This window comes from Schistocerca gregaria, chromosome X, assembly GCF_023897955.1.
Source record: "Schistocerca gregaria isolate iqSchGreg1 chromosome X, iqSchGreg1.2, whole genome shotgun sequence".
Classification (NCBI taxonomy): domain Eukaryota; kingdom Metazoa; phylum Arthropoda; class Insecta; order Orthoptera; family Acrididae; genus Schistocerca; species Schistocerca gregaria.
The window spans coordinates 855,336,934-855,358,796 of NC_064931.1; the positions used below are offsets into that span (position 1 = coordinate 855,336,934).

General features: G+C 40.4%; 1 protein-coding gene across 1 annotated transcript in view; it reads left to right on the forward strand.

Annotated features, from left to right (window-relative positions):
- LOC126299594 (tyrosine-protein phosphatase 69D) overlaps positions 1 to 21,863 on the forward strand; it is a 365,347-nt gene that overhangs the window by 73,080 nt on the left and 270,404 nt on the right. The window contains exons 5-6 of the mRNA XM_049991615.1: positions 11,165 to 11,316; positions 11,396 to 11,505. Of these exons, the coding sequence (XP_049847572.1) occupies positions 11,165 to 11,316; positions 11,396 to 11,505 (262 nt within the window). The remainder of the gene's footprint in view (positions 1 to 11,164; positions 11,317 to 11,395; positions 11,506 to 21,863) is intronic.

Sequence of the window (21,863 nt, forward strand, 5' to 3'; positions counted from 1 at the left end):
CTCCCCTGACATTTCATCTAAGACTGCGGGAGACATCCTCGGAGGTACAGCGGCGAACTGCATGATGAGTTTTGTTTATGGGTGACAACTTCTGGGGCGGATAACACCAAAACACTGATCGCGTACATGAGTGCGGATATGAGGAATTAGTTGAAAGGGAACGCAGAGCTATCAGCTTTTCTGTCAGTGTGAGAGACGAGTGTAAATAGAGACCTCGTGAACCACATTCGGACTGTAGTTTGGAAACATACATCAACACGGCAAAACTCTTCTAGTATGCTTATGTTTTAGTTGTTTTGTATTTAAAATTAACCTATGAGTGGTGATTTATGCTATCTGCCCAAAGAATATGATTTACACGTTGCAAAGTGTAGTTTCTTGCGAAAGGCGGTCAATCAGAACTTCTCAATGTCAGTTTGGAACTTAGCACAGGCCTGGAAGTCGAGACAGGAAAACAAAATGTTTTACACTGTGCCAAAGCATGTTTGAAAAACAATGTTTGAAGCAGGACCTGAGGAAGCGTCTAATGTGATTTAGTATTGTCTGTGAGATAAGATCATTCACTTAGAGTATAAGTGATCAAACTTTAAAGTGGCCTCTGCACTGCCTGTATATTTAATAGTATCGTGCCACAGACGCGGTAGCAGCAGCAGCAGCAGCAGCAGCAGCAGTTTGAGGTGTCAATTCGGTGAGGGACTGGTGGTTATACCGTTAGGAATGCTTGGAGCGCTGCACACCTCGCTATTCTGGGGAAGCATTGCGAAATCTCTTTCTCCACGCTAGACCGCACCGCAGCTTTGCGTCATTGCACCAGCATCGGAGTCTATGTGACTTCTCAATTGGATGAGCTTTTATAGTTCCCAATTTTTCTGTGTTGGGGGGGGGGGGGGGGGGGTTATAGAATAATGATGATAGCATGTTGGGCTGACTGATTTGAATGGACGTGGATCTGTAGTACTTGTATGTAGTTTAGAGAGGCGCATTTCCTCCAAATGGTCAAAACACTGTCCTGTTGCATTAACTCAGGTCGTTCTGTTTCTACACTGATTGCAGAAGGTGGTGGGTATGTCTTTTTCTGACTTCTGCTCATCATCATCATCATCATTTAAGACTGATTATGTCTTTCAACGTTCAGTCTGGAGCATAGCCCCCTTATAAAATTCCTCCATGATCCCCTATTCACTGCTAACATTCGTGCCTCTTCTGATGTTAAACCTATTACTTCAAAATCATTCTTAACCGAATCCAGGTACCTTCTCCTTGGTCTGCCCCGACTCCTCCTACCCTCTACTGCTGAACCCATGAGTCTCTTGGGTAACCTTGCTTCTCCCATGCGTATAACATGACCCCACAATCTAAGCCTGTTCACCCTGACTGCTACATCTATAGAGTGAATTTCCAGTTTTTCTTTGATTTCCTCACTGTGGACACCCTCCTGCCATTGTTCCCATCTACTAGTACCTGCAATCATCCTAGCTACTTTCATATCTGTGACCTCAACCTTGTTGATAAGGTAACCTGAATCCACCCAGCTTTTGCTCCCATACAACAAAGTTGGTCGAAAGATTGAACGGTGGACAGATAACTTAGTCTGGGTACTGACTTACTTCTTGTAGAAGAGAGTAGATCGTAGCTGAGCGCTCACTGCATTAGCTTTGCTACACCTCGCTTCCAGTTCTTTCACTATGTTGCCATCCTGTGAGAATATGCATCCTAAGTACTCGAAACTGTCCACCTGTTCTAACTTTGTTCCTCCTATTTGGCACTCAATATGTTTATATTTCTTTCCCTCTGTCATTACTTTCGTTTTGGAAATGCTAATCTTCAGACCATAGTCCATACATTTCTGATCTAGCTCTGAAATATTACTTTGCAAACTTTCAATCGAATCTGCCATCACAACTAAGTCATCCGCATATGCAAGACAGCTTATTTTGTGTTCACATATCGTAATCTCACCCAGCCAGTCTACTGTTTTCAACATATGATCCATAAATAATATGAACAACAGTGGAGAGAGGTTGCAGCCTTGTCTTACCCCCGAAACTACTCTGAACCATGCACTCAATTTACCATCAATTCTAACTGCTGCCTGACTGTCTATGTAAAGACCTTTAATTGCTTGCAAAAGTTTGCCTCCTATTCCATAATCTCGTAGAACAGACAATAACTTCCTCCTAGGAACCCGGTCATATGCCTTTTCTACATCTATAAAGCATAGATACAATTCCCTGTTCCACTCATAACACTTCTCCATTATTTGCCGTAAGCTAAAGATCTGGTCCTGACAACCTCTAAGCGGCCTAAACCCACACCGATTTTCGTCCAATTGGTCCTCAACTAATACTCGCAGTTTCCTTTCAACAATACCTGAGAAGATTTTACCCACAACGCTGATTAAAGATATACCTCTGTAGTTGTTACAATCTTTTCTGTTTCCATGTTTAAAGACTGGTGTGATTACTGCTTTTGTCCAGTCTGATGGAACCTGTCCCGACTCCCAGGCCATTTCAATTATCCTGTGTAGCCATTTAAGACCTGACATTCCACTGTATTTGATGAGTTCTGACTTAATTTCATCCACCCCAGCTGCTTTATTGCACTGCAATCTATTGACCATTTTCTCCACTTCCTCAAATGTGATCCTATTTCCATCATCATTCCTATCCAATTCTACCTCGAAATCTGAAACATTACTGATCGTATTTTCACCTACATTGAGCAACTATTCAAAATATTCCCTCCATCTGCCCAAGGCATCCGCAGGATTCACCAGCAGTTTTTCTGACCTGTCCAAAATACTTGTCATTTCCTTCTTACCTCCCTTTCGAAGACTGCTAATTACACTCCAGAATGTTTTTCCAACAGCTTGACCCATGGTCTCCAACCTGTTTCCAAAGTCTTCCCAAGATTTCTTCTTGGATGCTGCAATTATCTGTTTGGCTTTGTTTCTTTCTTCAACATAACTTTCTCTGTCTACCTGAGTTCTAGTATGTAGCCATTTTGGCTTTGTTTCTTTCTTCAACATAACTTTCTCTGTCTACCTGAGTTCTAGTATGTAGCCATTTTTGATACGCCTTCTTTTTCCTTTTACAGGCTGCCTTGACTGTGTCATTCCACCAAGCTGTTTGCTTCATCCTACTTTTACGCACTACTGTTCCAAGACATTCTTTAGCCACTTCTAGTACTGTGTCCCTGTACCTTGTCCATTCCTTTTCCAGTGACTGTAATTGACTACATTCAACTAACTGGTACCTTTCTGAGATCGCTGTTATGTACTTGTGCCTGATTTCCTTATCCTGAAGTTTCTCCACTCTTATCCTCCTACATATGGACCTGACCTGCACTTTCGGCCTCACAATCCCAATTTCACTGCAGATTAGATAATGATCAGTGTCATCAAAGAATCCCCTGAATACACGTGTGTCCCTCACAGCCTTCCTGAATTCCTGATCTGTTATTATATAGTCAGTGACAGATCTGGTTCCCCTGCCTTCCCAAGTATACCGATGAATGTTCTGATGTTTAAAAAAGGAGTTTGTGATTACTAAGCCCATACTGGCACAGAAATCCAAGAGTTGTTTCCTGTTCCTGTTGGCCTCCATATCCTCTCCAAATTTACCCATAATCTTTTCATACCCTTCTGTTTGATTTCCTATCATGGCATTAAAATCACCCATGAGCAGAAAACTGTCCTTGTCCTTTACTCTAACAACTACATCACTGAGTGCCTCATAAAAAGTATCCATCTTATCTTGATCTGTCCCTTCACAATGCGAATATACTGACACAATCCTAATTTTCTTGCTAGACACTGTCAAATCTATCCAAATCAGTCGTTCCTTTACATACCTTATTGCAACTATGCTGGGTTCCATTTCTTTCCTGATGTAAAGCCCTACACCCCATTGTGCTATTCCTGCTTTGACTCCTGACAAGTAGACCTTGTATTCTCCCACTTCCTCTTCTTTCTCACCCCTTACCCGAATGTCACTAACAGCTAAAACATCCAGCCCCATCTTACTTGCAGCCTCTGCCAGCTCTACCTTCTTCCCAGAGTAGCCCCCATTGATATTAATAGCTCCCCATCTCATTACCATTTGTTTGCCGAGTAGTATCTTAGGAGTCCCTGGTTTGTCAGTTAGAGGTGGGGCTCCGTCACCTCCAAAGGTCTGATTGTTGCCAGCATCATATTTAAAGTATCAGGGAAGCAGGTTGCTAGCCTTACTTGCCCTGAGTCCCATTGGGTTTTACCCCTAACGGTTGAGGGACTAATAGGTGGATTTGATAGTCTTTGCCGTATGAGCACAGAGGTGACCACGACTCAGAATATGTCGGAGATGCCCAGCCTTATTCCAAAGTAACTGGTATCCCGACTGTCAGGACCACTTTCTTGGCCACTCATACGTTGCCCGTGGTTCATGAACTAGGACATGACTACAGGAACCCACACCATGAACCACAACTTCTGCTCAGTTCCAACAAAATTGGAATGATCACTTGTGGATAGCTGTAGAAATGGGAGCAGTTGCAAGATGCTTAGGTGGTGACTAAAACCACATTATAATTTTACTGTAGCAGCTAGGTTCGGGAAAGGTGACTCGTTTCAAGATACTGGAGTGCCAGAAATATGATTCCCTTGTGGGTGTGATCTGATGCAGGTATGTGCTTGAATGGAAAGACCTGATTTTCTAGCAGATAGCTTAACACTAGAGATCTGAGAAACCAGTGTACAGTTTTCTTCTTACGACCTCAATCGGCACATCTACTACTACTACTACTACTACTACAACTACAACTACTACTACTACTACTACTACTACCGTTTGTATTCCTTCTCAATCAGTCATCGCCTATAACTCAGTGGATATAGTGCAGAACCTCTGATACTCTATAGAGACAGAATGCGCTAGAAGTACTACAGAATTATCTAGCTTGGGTGGTGTGAGGGAGTGACAAATACCGCTTACATACCACGTTCCTTAGCGGAATCACTTTCAAAATGCAGTAATTTTATCACTAGGTTGCATAGTGGGCTTATAATACACATTCCTAGATAACCGTCGTGATATTTGTCCGGAAAAAAGTCCTCATTCAGAGGTAATGTCGTACCTCAATTTGCTTGTGACATTAACATGCAGTAGTTGTTGCGATTGGGTTTTTTCTTTAACGTCTGCCTGATTACGTCTCTCTTTCTAAGACACAGTGGGCACACTTGCAAGAAAAATGTGAGACATACCCACCTGTCGTTGATTTTTGGTCAGTCGTATTTCGTATTGTAGGCAATCAGCTATTGACGAAGTATTCTACTTAGTAGTGGTGGGTGCGTGATATGTTCGCATATGAGCACAGGTTTATAAAGTATGTGTTTGTGGAACGGAAATGAGTATGTCCAGTCGTCAGGAGGGTATGGATTTGGCTACTGTGATAGCTAAGGGAAGAGTAGGTCAAGTAGTATGGAAGGTATAGATATTTCTATTTCCAGAGCCACAGCCTTCAGCAGGGTGTATTTTCGATACTTTGCTCATTGTTGAATCCCGTTCAATTGAGGCCACATTCGTAAAACTTAATTGCAAATATAATGACAAAAGATATATGTGACGGGTTTTCCAGAATGATTCCGTGTGTGCATGGCCTGTGGTGGTAATGATTGATGTTTCCTGTTAACGGTAGGAGCCGTCCAAATGCAGGGGCCTGTTGGAGTGTAGGAATGTATCCGAGATAACTCTGCCCTCGTCTAGACGACCGAATAGCGAACTAATACATCTACATCTACATCCATACTCCGCAAGCCACCTGACTGTGTGTAGCGGAGGGTACCCTGAATACCTCTATCGGTTCTCCATTCTATTCTATACTTAGTATGTGTTGGTCGACTTTCGTGATTAAGTGGAAGTTTGAGAAGATTGTGTATGGAGGTGGGTTTGCACTGGACTGTTATCCGCTCCCATTTAAATTGTTCAGTTGACTTCTTCTACACATTATGTTCCTTTATTTAGTTGAGAGAAGATCAATTGTGGTGTGTGGAAGACACGTTTGCTTCTTCTCTGCTCATATGGAAGACCTTAGCTGGCTTGTAAAATATAGGGGTGGTTTGGAATGTGTTACATGACCTACTTCGGCATTAGAGAGTGGAAATATAAATTTCCTATATTTGTTTCTAGTTAGTGGTTTACAGCATGCTGAACCTCACTAAAGTTTCAAGTTTGTAGAGAAATAATTTCCTGTCTATATCTTGGGAATTATGTTGAGTTTGTGATCGGTAGGAGGCCGCCTAGTGCTTGATATCAAGAAGTACCGTGAAAATGGTATAATATTATGCTGAACCACGCAAAAATACGTGTGTTTTTGTAAACCCTGAGTCTGAATGTGTCTGTAGAAAAGCGAGCACATTTGGAACAGAAACAGTAATGCGTTTGTGCCGAAAGGAAACAATCTCGAATTTGCAGAAGAGTTCTGACAACAGCTTCGGTCCACTGAGGGTGCTCTGATGTAAAAGGGATGATTTTGTATGGTGCTGCATGTCAAGTCTGTAAAAAGAAAGAAAAGGGTGACGGTGCTTGCCTAGGACTGGGAAGCATTGTGACATACAGCCTGCGTGTGTGTCGGCATACCACAATTTTTTCTGGTGCTGTACAGATATAAAAGATAACTGCACTGTTTGTGTAAAATGTGTATATGTCGGATTGTAAAGTTACTGTGGCTTACGTTGTGTACAATGTATATATGTTGTATTGTAAAGTTACTACAGTTTATGTTATGGCATGAGTAGAGAGGGTGACTGTTTTTCCTATCTTAAGAATTTTTCTGTACTTGAGGATATGTATGGTAGTTTGTATGATTTTTCAGTGCCATATGGTGATCTGTGTAAAATAACCGTTAAAAGTCTCATCTGCAGAAGGAAAAAAAGAAAATGCCAGACAGTGCTTAGATATCAGCGGTATCAGTAATTCGGCGGGTAAATTTGATAAGAGCCAATGATAATGCTCGATTAGCACACAATCTTTATGTTGGGATATAGGAGGCTGTACATAGTGTTAAGGATGTTTGTGTATGTTGAGAGCACAAAGAGTATCACGTTAGGTGCCCTGGGACGAGTGAACATTTTAAATGGTGAGTCACTATGCAGACGTTTCGCGGCAAGGTGAGAGCCACGCTGGGCAGTTAAGTATGCTTAAACAGGTGTGTCGTGTCGCACAAGGAGTAATGCGCCCTGTGCTATTCTGTCATTGGCGGTAAAGACATTTGCTGCTCGGAGATGTCTCGTGTGAGCACGTGTTGGAATTCTGTGACGTCAGTATAAGAATGACTGTATACATGTAAATAGAGGCAGGCAACTTTCAACCCCCTTTTGGTGGCGCCTTGCGGCTGTGCGCATCCCTAGGAGCATCTGTGCTCGCACGCCCTCACGTCAGCCAAGGTGTCTGGGTGAACACATATTTAAATAGGAATTTCTCAGGTGCCAAGAATGAATAAGATGTTGCCATCTCATGCTTGCGGGATCCGGGCGGGGGGCCTGTGCGTGGTTTGACAGCTGATGGCCACATCACTTTGCTCACTAGTTGGCAGGGTGTCGGGGCTTGGTGGTGCTATGTGCACGTTGATTGCACTATTTTGCGAGCAGACCTGTAGGCTGTGCCATGCGCTATTTGGACAGTTTACGAGTACCGAGAATGTCTACACATCACTGTGCTGCATCATTTAGGAGTAGTTTGCAGGTCTGTACTGAAATTATTTCAGAAAATTAGGAGTTGATTGCGTGTCTGGAGAGCATTATTTAGAAGTAGTTTACAGTTCTGTGGGCTGTGTGAGATGGCCCCAAGCATGTCAGAGTGTGTGTTTTGTGTCAGTGAAATAAATATACTGCATCCCTAAATAAAGTGTTTCAAAATAAATAGAGTGCAGTCATTCCTTACACTGTATAGCAACCCAGAACAGGCAGAGTCATTTTCGCGCCAATTTCCCCCTCGAGACCACCATCTTGGGTTACGTGACGTGAGGGAGACAGCACCATCTGGTGGTAGTGCTTTGCACTAGGTCAGTTGCAATCTAGATCTCGTGGTGGAGAAAATGCTTGCAAAACTAAGACTTGTGTCTAGAGTCATTTCCCCCCACCATCTTCGATTATGTCACGAAACTGATGACAGCACCCTCTGCTGGTGGTACTGAGTACTAGGCCTCGTGATGAACACATTGTATGCTGACATCTTGAATAACGGTTCTTGCATCATGAGCTTATGCCACGGTAGCGCCCTCTGGCAGCAACAATATGAACTAGGTCATTTGGGCTCTGGACCTCGTGGTGAACACACTGGGTGCCGCCATCTTGGATTACTTTACTTGCGTCATCATCCAAAGTCATGAGCGCGCCCTCTGCTGGTGGCAATGTGTACTAAGCCAGTTGGGCTCTGACTCAGTGGGAACACACCTGCATCGAATTGTTTAACTAATAAAGACACGTCCTTTTCTCCCACGAATCATTAGGAGGACATGGCGGTCGGGCAACTATGGTTAGTACAAGTGTGCTTTCTTTCGTGTCATGTTCTTAGCTTCGGAGAGATACGCGAATTAACCTTTATTTACTGCCAAAATTCAAACTTGGCGGCGGTTCGGAGGAAGAAGTGGTGGTCGGGTGACCTAGGTTAGTGGAGGTAGGCCAAGTGAGCTATCTTCCCTCGATTTTCTTTGCATAGTAGAGGTAACCGGGGTGTGGCGCATTATCCTCTTGGAATTTGAACTTTCCACCATTTTTCTGCGGCACTTTCCAGCCAAAATTCAAACTTCCCTTCATCTTGGATAACGGTATTTGCGTCATCAGCTGACGTTATCACCGCCGTCTTTGGTGACGTTATCACCGCCGTCTTTGGTGACGTTATCACCGCCGTCTTTGGTGACGTTATCACCGCCGTCTTTGGTGACGTTATCACCGCCGTCTTTGGTGACGTTATCACCGCCGTCTTTGGTGACGTTATCACCGCCGTCTTTGGTGACGTTATCTCCGCCGTCTTTGGTGACGTTATCTCCGCCGTCTTTGGTGACGTTATCTCCGCCGTCTTTGGTGACGTTATCTCCGCCGTCTTTGGTGACGTTATCTCCGCCGTCTTTGGTGACGTTATCTCCGCCGTCTTTGGTGACGTTATCTCCGCCGTCTTTGGTGACGTTATCTCCGCCGTCTTTGGTGACGTTATCTCCGCCGTCTTTGGTGACGTTATCTCCGCCGTCTTTGGTGACGTTATCTCCGCCGTCTTTGGTGACGTTATCTCCGCCGTCTTTGGTGACGTTATCTCCGCCGTCTTTGGTGACGTTATCTCCGCCGTCTTTGGTGACGTTATCTCCGCCGTCTTGGGTGACGTCTTCGCTGGCATCTTGGGTAACGATACTTGGCATAGAAACTCTGTTGTCCCAATACTTATGTTCAGTATCTACTGTTAGTCCTATTTGGTATGGGTCCCATGATTGTATTTCCTGAGAGAGAGAGAGAGAGAGTATATATATAGAAGATGATTAACTGAAACTAACATACAGCTGCTAGCGTCTGGCAGTTTGGTGTGCTATTTGGCGATCTGAGGCTAATGCCTCATATGTCCTGATTAGTCAAATTCTGGTATACTACATTGATATTTCATCTTTTGCATCTAATGAAATTTGTCACTGATCTTCAGCAGTCACTAAAGATTTTGCTGTCAAATCTTGTCATTACTCTTTGAATTTTGTGATGTACGGAATTTATTGCTACTACACCCTCAAGTTTTAATAAGTACAATATTTTCTGTTCGCTCTTGTGATAATGGTATTATTCAGAAGAAATTTGTGCACTCGTACAACACTGGCAAATGCAATGATAAATGATATTTTAGTTAAAGAAAGAAAGAAATAAAAAAAAAGAAAACAAAGATTCGTCCATTCCATGAATAATGCTGTCCTATTCAATGTTTGTCACTACTCTTTCTTCTGAAAAATTGTATGTATCTATGTATGTATATTTTGTTTTGAAATATTGTTTACCAGTGTCAATTTTTAACCATCCATGCTTCGGTATTACAGTATCACACACACTTGCTCCTCCCTCCCCTCTGCCTCCCCGCCACACACACACACACGCGCACACACACACACACACACACACACACACACACACACACACACACACACACACACACACACAAAATTTAAAGCAAAGAAAATGTATCTGCTTTTATCTGCTTACGGAAGAAATAAAAATTTTTATTTATGAGTTTTGGCGGATATAGTAGAAAAATACCTCACCTTGAAAATAATTAGGGTAAAAAAACCCTATAAAAAGTTTAAAAAAGGTTGTATCACATGCTTTGGCATAATACATTGTTGTTGTTGTTGTTGTTGTCTTCAGTCCTGAGACTGGTTTGATGCAGCTCTCCATGCTACTCTATCCTGTGCAAGCTTCTTCATCTCCCAGTATCTACTGCAACCTACATCCTTCTGAATCCGCTTAGTGTATTCATCTCTTGGTCTCCCTCTACGATTTTTACCCTCCACGCTGCCCTCCAATACTAAATTGGTGATCCTTTGATGCCTCAGAACATGTCCTACCAACCTATCCCTTCTTCTGGTCAAGTTGTGCCACAAACTTCTCTTCTCCCCAATCCTATTCGGTACTTCCTCATTAGTTACATAATACATTGTAAATGCAAAATGACCAGTTGTTGAAGAGAAAGTTTAATTAATAAGTACAAGGTATTTGTGACAGCATGTTTCTTGACCTTGTGTAAGTGCCAAATGTATGTTACTTTCTTTATTTCTGAAACAGGGTTAGTGAATACAAAAATGTGAGTGCATTAATGTGTGATACTTTGCAAACATGATGTGCCTCACTTGACTTTCATTTCGGTTTTGATTTTGTGGAAGTAACTTGTGCTTCAACTTTAGGTTTGAAAGTTGATTCTTTATTATAATGTGATGTGGAAAACGAGGTTGTTAGTGATGCAAAAAATTGTGACAATGTTAGTATCCAGTGATATTATGCACTTATACCCATATGGACACTAATTTGCAAACATTTGCACAGAATCTTCACATATTATTGTCATAGTTTTTATACAAGTGTAATAGTGGGCAATAACAGCATTTATTGCCTTTGTCAATATTTCCTGTGATATTATTTCTGTTTTGCTGTTATTTGTTACAGGGAACAGTTTTCTGTAAACTCTATTAACTATACATGCACAGAAACAATACTAGAGTTTGAATCAGTGACAAGAAAAGACAATGGTACATACAAGTGTATGGCATTGGGTCCCCAGGGTGATGTCAGTGGCAATGTTACTTTGTTTGTACTTGGTAAGTTAAGAGGAGGATACAAAAGTGTATTTATTATGTTATGATGATGATAAATACTTAAATGAGTACTTGGTTCCAGAGAAGCCACAGGTGAACATTGACTTTGTTAAAGCAGTAGGAGCACGTCGAATCTTTTTGAACTGGACAGTTAATGATGGGAATGAACCTGTAGAGGAATATTTCATTCAGGTGGGTCACCAAAGCCACAGTAAAAACTTATCATGCAAACCAAAGTTTACAAGACTTAATATGACAAAATTTGATGACTTGTTTATTACTCTTTAATTTTTCAACAACTGCTGGATGTAATTAATTCTTTAAAGCTAGTTTACAACTCATATTTTTATGGTGGTAATTTTATGGGGCCAGGCCTTCTGTGTTTCATCAGTTGCAGCACATTCCAAGGTAACTCACTGATCTTGATTTTGGTAGACCACTAAATAACAGATAGTCTTCCTTCTGTTGCCTTAGCTTATGCTCTGTCCTTACTGATTTTGATTTTGACAGAACAATAAATAACAACTTGTGTTCCTTCAGTTGGCTCTTTGTATTGGTCATTTGTTCATGATTAATACTTGGGTATTGTTCAGTATTATGTGCAGTGAGTATTTTATGTTGTAAAAAGCATCCGTGTTTGAAGATAAGATTTAAATTTTGGAGTGAAGTTATTTTCTGTCATCGTACTCACCACTGTACCCTTTTTAGGCCCACAATGGAGTGAGTCACTTAAAAATATAACAGTAGTAGCATATGAAAGGTATTACTAAGACTTACTTATCTTTACAAACACATGGTTTTTATAAGCTGTGTTGCAACCTTTGAAATACATGCCCAGCTAACCTGGATAAAAACTGACATTTTGTAAATATTCACAGTGCCCAGGGACTATATTACCACTAAATGAACTGTGTGTAGTTTAGAAAACAATGTTAACGGTTTTTATAAAATAGACTCATCAGTAATTTGGAAGGCAAACTATTTGTCTTCTTTTCTTCCTAACGGGAAGTAATTTGTTGAATTTCACTTGTTAAAAACAATCAAAACAGATAATTTGCAATAACAGTAATGATTTGCACACAATGAAAATGCAAAATTTATCTTTTGTTTCCTTTGGTCCTTACTTCTCCAGGTCAGCTTCAACAAGCTTTTTCATTATTCTGAAAAATTTCATGTCAGTATTTTACAGCCATGACACATGAAACTTATTGTTCTGTAATATTTGCTCCTGTCAGCACAAACCTTCTTTGGAATTGTAATTATTACATTTTTCTTGAATGTTGAGGGTATTTTGCCCCTCTTATATATCTTGCACCCAGCAGAGTAGTTTTGTCATGGCAGGCTCTCCCAAGGCTCTCAATATTTTTGAGGAAGTGTCGTCTACTCTAGGGGCCTTGGTTCAACTTGAGTCTGTCAAATTATTCTCACAAAATTATATTTCCCCACTCATTTGCATCCACCACCTCTTCCCTTTCTATAATTCATTTTCTTGTACAGTACTTTTATATATGCAGTCCACCCTTCAACCTTCTGTTCTTTGCTTGGTACATGCTCGCCAGCTGAGCTCTTGATATTCATACAGCTGCTTTTCTTTTTTTCCAGAGCCTACTGTAACTTTCCTATAGGCAGCATCTATTTTTCCTTTAGTTGTGCATGCTTTAGTAGTTATGTATTTGGGCTCTGACCTTACCTTCTTAGGCAATTTGCACTTTCTGCCAATATCATTTTTTGACTCCTGTATTCCCTTCTGTCTGTTTCATTTGATACATTTTTTTAATATTTTCTTCCTATGACTATTAAATTCAATATCTCATGTGTTATCCAAGGATTTCTACTGGATTTTGGGTTTTTCATATTTAGTCCTGCGCTGTTTTCACTATTTCATCTCCTATTCAACTTTTATTGTACTACTTTTCTCTGTTTCAGTCAAATGTCGCCTAATGCTGCCTTTGAAAATTTCAACAGTCTTTGGTTCTTTCAGTTAATCCACGTTCTATCCCCTTAATTTCCCACCTTTCTACAATTTCTTCAGTTTTAATCTGCAGTTCGTAGTAACTAAAATATGATCGGAGGCTAATCTGCCTCTGGAACTGTTTTGCAGTTTGAAATCTGCTTTCAAAATCTGTGTAGTACCATTACATAATTTATCTGACACTGCCGGATGTCTCCACATTTCTTTTACGTATAGTCATCTTTCATGAGTTTCAATCAAGTTTTTCACAATCTTTAAATTTCGTTCTGTGCAAAATTCTGCCATATGACTTCTCCTTTCTTTCCTTTCTCCCAGTCCATGTCCTATTATTTTTCCTTCTGTTCCTTTTCCTTCTGTCAAATTCCAGTTACTCATTACAGTCAAACTTCTGTATTCCTAGGGGATCTGAATAATTTCTTGTATTGCATCATACATTATTTACTCCCACTACCACCTTTGTAGCTAGTAGGCATATACAGGATGACAATTATTGAACTATATGAAATAAAATCATCATAATTTCTGAATGGGTTGCATTAGAACTGAACAGTTGGTCAGAGGGCATGATGGGAATTAGTATCCACATGCATGGTTTGTTATAGCAATGAAGCGCACTTTCATTTTGGATGGGTTTGTCAATAAGCAAAATTGGCGGATTTGGGGGACTGAGATTCCACATTTCACGATCAAAAAGTCTCTTCACCCTCAACAGGTGACTGCACGGTGTTCAATGTTCAATGGAATAATCAGTGTGATATTCCTTGATGGCACAGTGACTGCCAAATGGTACGTGAAGGTTTTGGAAGATAGGGTGTATACATCCCAAGACAACCGGGAGATCCGGGAAAAACCCAGGAATTTTTCATCCGAGAGAAAACTGGGTAAAATCCGAGAATTTTTTAGAATTCCGGGAATTTTTCATTGTGTTTGTTTTCAGTTACATTTTTGTAATTTTGACTGGTAAGAACCAATATTCTAACAAAGGATATTACTGTATCCCGCTAATGCAGAATATACTGCAGCATTAAAACTTGAACGAGAGAAAAACCAAAAATGAAACGTAAATTGCAAAGTAAATGCACTGTATAAAATAACGCAGTGCACGTACAAATGCATGCCAACAGCAAAATGTGTCAAAGGCTTTAGGAAGACTATGCAATGCTTCATAACAACAAATTGCCTCCGATGAGCGTAACGTCACAACTGTTTACATTAGATTCATTTTAGCAGTTACGAGCAGACTCCTGCGCACACACAGTTGAGTCGCATTTGAGTAATACCTTCTCCTGCCTCTGGCTACAGAAATGTGGCTGTTGGCTGTGTAAGCAGCAGTAGCAGCAATCAGCTGCATGGTACCCAGAAAAATTTTACTGGCTTCCCCAAGCTGCCAGATTCACGTGTGTGCTGCAGGCCCGGATCTAGTGTGGGAAGGGGAGAGGGAGGGGAGCAAATCAGGGTATCTGCACCGGTCTTCATTTTTGGAGGGAGGAGGAAAATTCATATTCTTGATTGGGGGGGGGGGGGGGGGGGGAGGAACCTTGTTTCACAAAGCATCTAGCATCCAGCGCACGTCGGTCTATCGATTATTCATATGATTTTGAAACGCACCCCTGCTGGGTTTTGGACATTTTTGAACACATACTAAGTTGATTTCTGAATGAATTATAAGTTGATTTTTGAATGCGTTCCTAGTGTACGTGATGTATCTGCCAGGGGAATCTTCGTTGCATCTAGAAATGAACTTTCTTGCAGACAAAACGTGACGGGGCTATACGAGCTGAGCAGAATAAAGCCGAATTGGTGAATGGCAACTGCTGCTTGTTTATGTGGTTAATTTCTTCTGCAAATGTTCAGCGTAGTTATAATTACTAGCGAAATCCATAGATTCAGACTACCACAGTGGAAATAAATGACTAACAGGAATAACAGGTAAGAAAGATGATCTATTATCTTCTTGGCATTTCCAAGAAAGTGAAATTCTAATAGAAAATGTTTGGCCAGATCGCTACATTAGAAGGGTCAGTTGTAGTCCTCGGCTAGGAGCTGCTTAATCTCCATTCTGGAAGTAGCACGCAAAACGCATTGTACGAACATGTAATAATGCCTAACCGGAGAACAATCGCTGGATACCTAAACCGCTGATTGTGGTGGGGTTAGTAAAGTTAACCGGAGAATGAGTTTTGACAGTGGTAGAATTAGTTACAGAATTAGTGATGACAAGATTGTTTGTTAGAACGAGGAAGGAGAAGAAACTGGGACATCACACAAATTGTGGAAGAATATGATGATTCCAAATTTATACAAAAATTTTGTTCTACTACTTTTCGGTCTTGTGCATGAGAAACTGAAGTGTATGAATGAAATGTGAAACTATTACCTAACATAGACCTTTTTGATTGTAGTAGGCCAAATGATAATTATTGCCAAAACAGTCTCGCTTATTTGATGTGTGTTACAATTTATTTTATTTTTAAGAGGGGCAGGATGTCAAACCAGCAGACTGGGAGCAGGAGAGGCACTGCAGGACATTTTAATTTCCGCTGTCCTGAAATAGTTTGAGTTCCACAGTGAAATACAGTGACGTGCGGTATAAGAATATTGTTTGAAGAGGTGTGGCACTGCACGTCGGCACACTTAAGACCAAATAACATCTCTTACATTTCCTCATAGATATATGTTTTATGTATCAGACTCTTCAGAAAGATGTGCGCTACAAAATGAACTTAGTTTTGAAATTATTATTATTATTATTTATTTTTTATTATATTTTTTTTTACGTTCTGATGCGCAGAGCAGTCTTAGTTACAGGAGGGGGGGGGGGGGGGGGGGAGGTAGTCTACAGGTGACTCGTGTTTACATTTAGTGATGTTTTTCTGTTTCCTCTTTGTTTACTGCTCTCACGTCAAATGAAAACAATATGGGTTTCTGTGGCTGGGAGCTATCAAGCAAATTAAGATACAGACACATAATTACAGAAGACTAAAATATGTTACTAGTGTCAGATTTTGTTTCCACCTTTCTGACAGTCACGCCTTAATCGCCTTGCGGAAAAAAAAAGTTATTTTTGTCAGCTTGCTAAGGAAATTCCGCTTTTATCAAGCTTTCCTGCAGAGAAAGTAAATTTATTTGAAACAAAGTGTTTAATTGCACATTGTTGGCTAGTTTCAACTGTTCACTGCATTTCAAGTGCACATTTTCATCTTCTAGCACATATGTCATTATGCCATAATAAAGAACCAAATATGAGATAATACAGTACTGGTACTCTAAGAAAATTTATGTCCTGAAAACGAGACCGAAAAGCTTAATGTCAGGTTGAGACCTGGATTGGGAATCTGGACATACGAATGTGCACTTTAAGGCAAACTGTGCATGTTAGTGTGGTTCACGAAATTCCGACACTCGTGGAGTATTCTCTGTTGTCTCGTTTCTTTTACGACATAATGTAAGTAAGATCTTTTAATGTGTTACACATATGGGCTTCCTATGTCACCATAGCTGCGCAAGCACGGTGACACCTCTTATCTGGCGCTCTCTGGCAACTGCTGAAATTAATCTATTTCTAACAGGTTGTGGGAAAATATTTCAAATTGTGGTTCAAAAAGCATTATTTACAAAGTAAATTTCCTTTTATGCAAGATGAAATATGTGTGAGAATGTACGATGAATATCTTAAATTGCAGAGCGTTTGGTCTCATTTAAAAATAAACTCTTTGATGACGAGCCATTTAGAATTATTTCGAGCCCTGAAGATCAGAGATTTATGTCGATATTAAAATTTTTAAGGCATATTTGTGTGATGTATTGTAAGGTGTAACATGTGCTAAACAGATCTGTTGATCTGTGAAAATTTAGCTTCTCTTGTAGCTTATTAATCTTCGAGACAAATATTATATGCGAAAGCTTTTCTTTTGTTGTAGTAACACTATGTATATTAACTTAAACCATCAACTTTTCCTATTGGTGGAATTCGAATTTATACTTTCGTAATGCGAAAATATGCAGCATACATGTTGCCGCACATGAAAGATCTTTCCAAAACATGTTTTTCCCCAGTAAGTTTCATTTTCTTAAGTGCCGTGAAATTCTACACTGCTTTATAAAACCAATTCCATTCAAAGCATTGATAAGTTTTCAGTTCCGACGGAAAGTATACTGTCACTTAACACTGAAAAAGCGTACTTTCATCCGGGAGAAAATGTGTTTTTAACTGGGAGATCCGGGAATTTTTTTTATTCATGTCTGCGTATACACCCTGGAAGATGACTTCATCCCTATTATCCAATGTGACCCTGATTTCAGCAAGATGTGGTTCACACAAGGTGGAACTCGACTCCATTGAAGCAGGACAGTGTTTGATGTCCTGTAGTACCACTTTGGGGACTGTATTCCGGTTCCGGGGTACCCAGAGGCCACTGGCATGAGCCTTGATTGGTCAATATATTCTCCAGATCTGAACACACGTGACTCCTTTTTGTTGGACTATATTAAAGACAAGGTGTACAACAATAAACTCAAAATCATTGCTGAGCTGAAAACGTCCATTCAGGACGTCATTGACAGCATTGATGTTCAGACACTTCAGCGGGTCTTGCAGAATTTCGCTGTTCATCTGTGTCATATCATTGCCAATGATGGCAGGCATATTGAACATGTTATAACCTAAATCTGAATATTTGTGGTGACGTTTACATGTTGAATTAAGTGTGTGCACGCCGTAGTTTGTAACTAATTTGCATTTTTTAAATTTTTTCATATAATTCAGTAATCGTAACCCTGTAAATTTGTAGTATTGTAGTAAATGTATTTATGTCTGTCTTGGCTACGATAACACGTTTAGCAAGTTGTTTATAATCATTCACCCACATTCCTATTCTCTTATTCATCAGTAGATCTACTCCTATTGGACTTAGCATTCATAACAGTATTCACCTGACCAGAAGTCTTAGTCTTTCTTTCCGTGACTCTTCTACACTTGCTACCATATCTAACTCCACCCTATCCATTCCTCGTTACAAATTCTCTAACCTTCATACCCGATTAAGGAATCTAACATCTCGTGCTTCACTCCATAGATTTCCAGATTAGTTATTTTCTGATTATGACATCATCTTGAGCAGACCCCAACCAGAGTTGCAGAATATCTTACCCAAAGGGATGTTGTCATGAAACTCTACAGTATAGCTGAATGTTCTTGGAAAAAATAACCACTGTGGATTGCCCTCGATTTCAGCCATTCACAGTATGAACACTGCAAGACCACATTGGTTAACATATTATGTTCGAGTATAATGACTTTTCTGGAGACCAGAAATCTACTCTGTAGGAGTCCGCATGGGTTTCGAAAAAGACGATCGTGTGAAACCCAGCTCGCGCTATTCGTCCACGAGACTCAGAAGGCCATAGACATGGGTTCCCAGGTAGATGCCGTGTTTCTTGAGTTCCGCAAGGCCTTCGATACAGTTCCCACAGTCTTTTAAGGAGCAAAGTGAGAGCATATGGACTATCAGACCAATTGTGTGATTGGATTGAAGAGTTCCTAGATAACAGCATGCAGCATGTCATACTCAATGGAGAGAAGTTTTCCGATGTAGGTGTGATTTCAGGTGTGCTGCAGGGGAGTGTCGTAGGACTGTTGCTATTCACAATATATATAAATGAGCTTCTGGATAACATCGGAAGTTCACTGAGGCTTTTTGCGGATGATGCTGTGGTATATTGAGAGGTTGTAACAATGGAAAATTGTACTGAAATGCAGGGAATTGACGCATGGTGCAGGGAATGGCAATTGAATCTCAATGTAGACAAGTGTAATGTGCTGCAAGTACATAAAAAGAAAGATCCCTTATCATTTAGTTACAAAATAGCAGGTCAGCAACTGGAAGCAGTTAATTCCATAAATTATCTGGGAGTACGCATTAGGAGTGATTTAAAATGGAATGATCATATAAAGTTGATTGTCGGTGAAAAAGATGCCAGACTGAGATTCATTGGAAGAATCCCAAGGAAATGCAATCCGAAAACAAAGGAAGTAGGTTACAGACGCTTGTTCGCCCACTGCTTGAATACTGCTCAGCAGTGTGGGATCCGTACCAGATATGGTTGATAGAAGAGAGAGAGAAGATCCAATGGAGAGCAGCGTGCTTCGTTACAGGATCATTTAGTAACCGCGAAAGTGTTATGGAGATGATAGATAAACTCCAGTGGAAGACTCTGCAGGAGAGACGCTCAATAGCTCGGTACGGGCTTTTGTTGAAGTTTCGAGAACGTACTTTCACCGAGGAGTCAAGCAGTATATTGCTCCCTCGTACATATATCTCGCAAAGAGACCATGAGCATAAAATCAGAGAGATTAGAGCCCACACAGAGGCATACTGACAATCCTTCTTCCCGTGAACAATAACAGACTGGAATAGAAGGGAGAAGCGATAGAGGTACTCAAGGTACCCTCCACCACACACCGTCAGGTGGCTTGCGGAGTATGGGTGTACATGTAGGGTAGATGTAGATGTTATGATGTCAGATGAGCTCAGCCAAACATCCAGACTGTTGGGTCTGCAGCTTGTGGAGAGGCTGCTGTTCCTCTTCAGGAACTGTCTGGTGTCCCCACAGATACCTTTCCTGTATGGTTGCATCTACTGTAAGGCATGCAAGCCACTCTACTGTTGTTGTCCCCTTGTAAGATGTAATTTTAAAAGCAGAATTTTACCTTTTCATGGGCTTTGGAAGATATAGCTGCCAGTAACTGTATTTCTCTACTGCATTTATGGGAATATGTCGTACCACATCTGTACACAACTGGCATCTTGTGGTAGTCTGATGAATCAGCTGTATTTTCTGTTTGTCATGAAACATGTAGCTTTTAGGTCCATGGAAAGTATACATCCCACCAAATAATGCTGTTGAAACAACCTGGGAAGTTTGCTTTACCACCACAGCCTAAGAGGCATGTAAACTATACTTACCCCAAAATAAATATTATTTTTGTGGTCTTTGAGAAGCATACAAACCATGAAGTTAATGGTTGTACAAAGGTTTATGGAATATGTCTTACCATCTCTAGATGCGTATGATGCTGTACCAGATGTATAAAAACTGCTACAAAAATCTGTTTCTGTTTGTCGTGAGATTGCTACTATTGTTATATATGGAGTTGGAACAAAGCACTTCATTTTTACAGTGTGGTAAGCAAAGTTTCCAAGGTTGTTTTGGCATTATGGTAAGTAAAATGAACATGTTTTTTAAAATCATGTGTGATAGCTCACAAGAGAAAAATGGGAACCCACTTAACCACCATACTTTAATAGAACAAAAGAGGGCCATGGGAAACATACGTACCCTTGTAGTGTTTGTTCCTAAATCACAAAAATAAAATTATCAAGAAATAAATATAGTCAGCAGATGCACAATTCTAATTTTCTAAAAATTAACTTTGCTGAGTCGCTATAAAAATGTGCCCACCAAAGGAGTAATACTTGACTTACTGGTTTGACAAAAGAATGAACACTGAGGGCCTATATAGAAGGTGCTAAACCAGGCGTGACTCATAATTAAAGGCTCTGAGGTAGAGCCGTCCCAAAATATATACTGAAAAAATGTCTCATTAACGTATTATAGGAGTTAAATTATCAGAATGCATTTTGCATATTTCCCACATGAATTTAATTAATGGCAGTCAACATTTTTGGAGCTGTTGATATGTGATATGAAGCAAATTGTTTTAAACAGGTAGTAGCTGGTCTGAAGGCTGTGCCTTGAAGTGCTGCTTAGCTCTTTCTAGCAGGGGTTTGGGGGCATGTCTGCCTTGGAGTTCAGCTCTTATGGGCATCCTGAAAGCTCTGGCGTTTCAGCCTGAGGGTGTCCTACCAACCTGCACACAATTTTCATGTTCCAGTTGCTGAACCTTCATTATCGAATACCTGTCTCTGTGTATTTATGTTCTACTTAATTGCAACATTAATTGATATTTACTAGTATTGTTTTAGAAAGTGTTTTTTATTTCTGCCATTGCCTATTCTATCCACCATTGGAGTAAGTTTGCAAATGTCTCACCAGAGTGCGCTACAGCACGGTAACATAAGTATCACCACCTAGTGAGAGTTTCACAAGTGATTAAGAGGAAAAAGGGCACAAAATATGTCCCTTGAGTGAAATATGCCGTGTTACTTCAGTCTTTGGTTGCTGACCGAAGGTAATGTGTGTTATTAGAAACTTTGTTTTTGCATGTGTATTATGCATGGGTTTAGTGAGTTTTATGTTCTTGTGAATAACAGAAGCATACCACGAGTTCAAGGTATATGTTCAGTGTGCAGTTTATCAGGTAAAATTTTGGAACATGTGGTTAGGATGAAAGTAAAGGAACTTGGTGTGCCCAGACCCAATGTAAACATCAATTAAGAACAAAAACTCTCTAAATCCAGGCAAGGGTATACACACAATTTTAACAAAGCAATACACAATCTAGCTGATTGGTTATGTGTACTTTATCACTTAAAATGCATATTTTTGTAACATGCAAGTTAAACACGATGAATATGGTGTGCAAATTACCAAGGCAGTTGTTTGTCCTGCTCATATC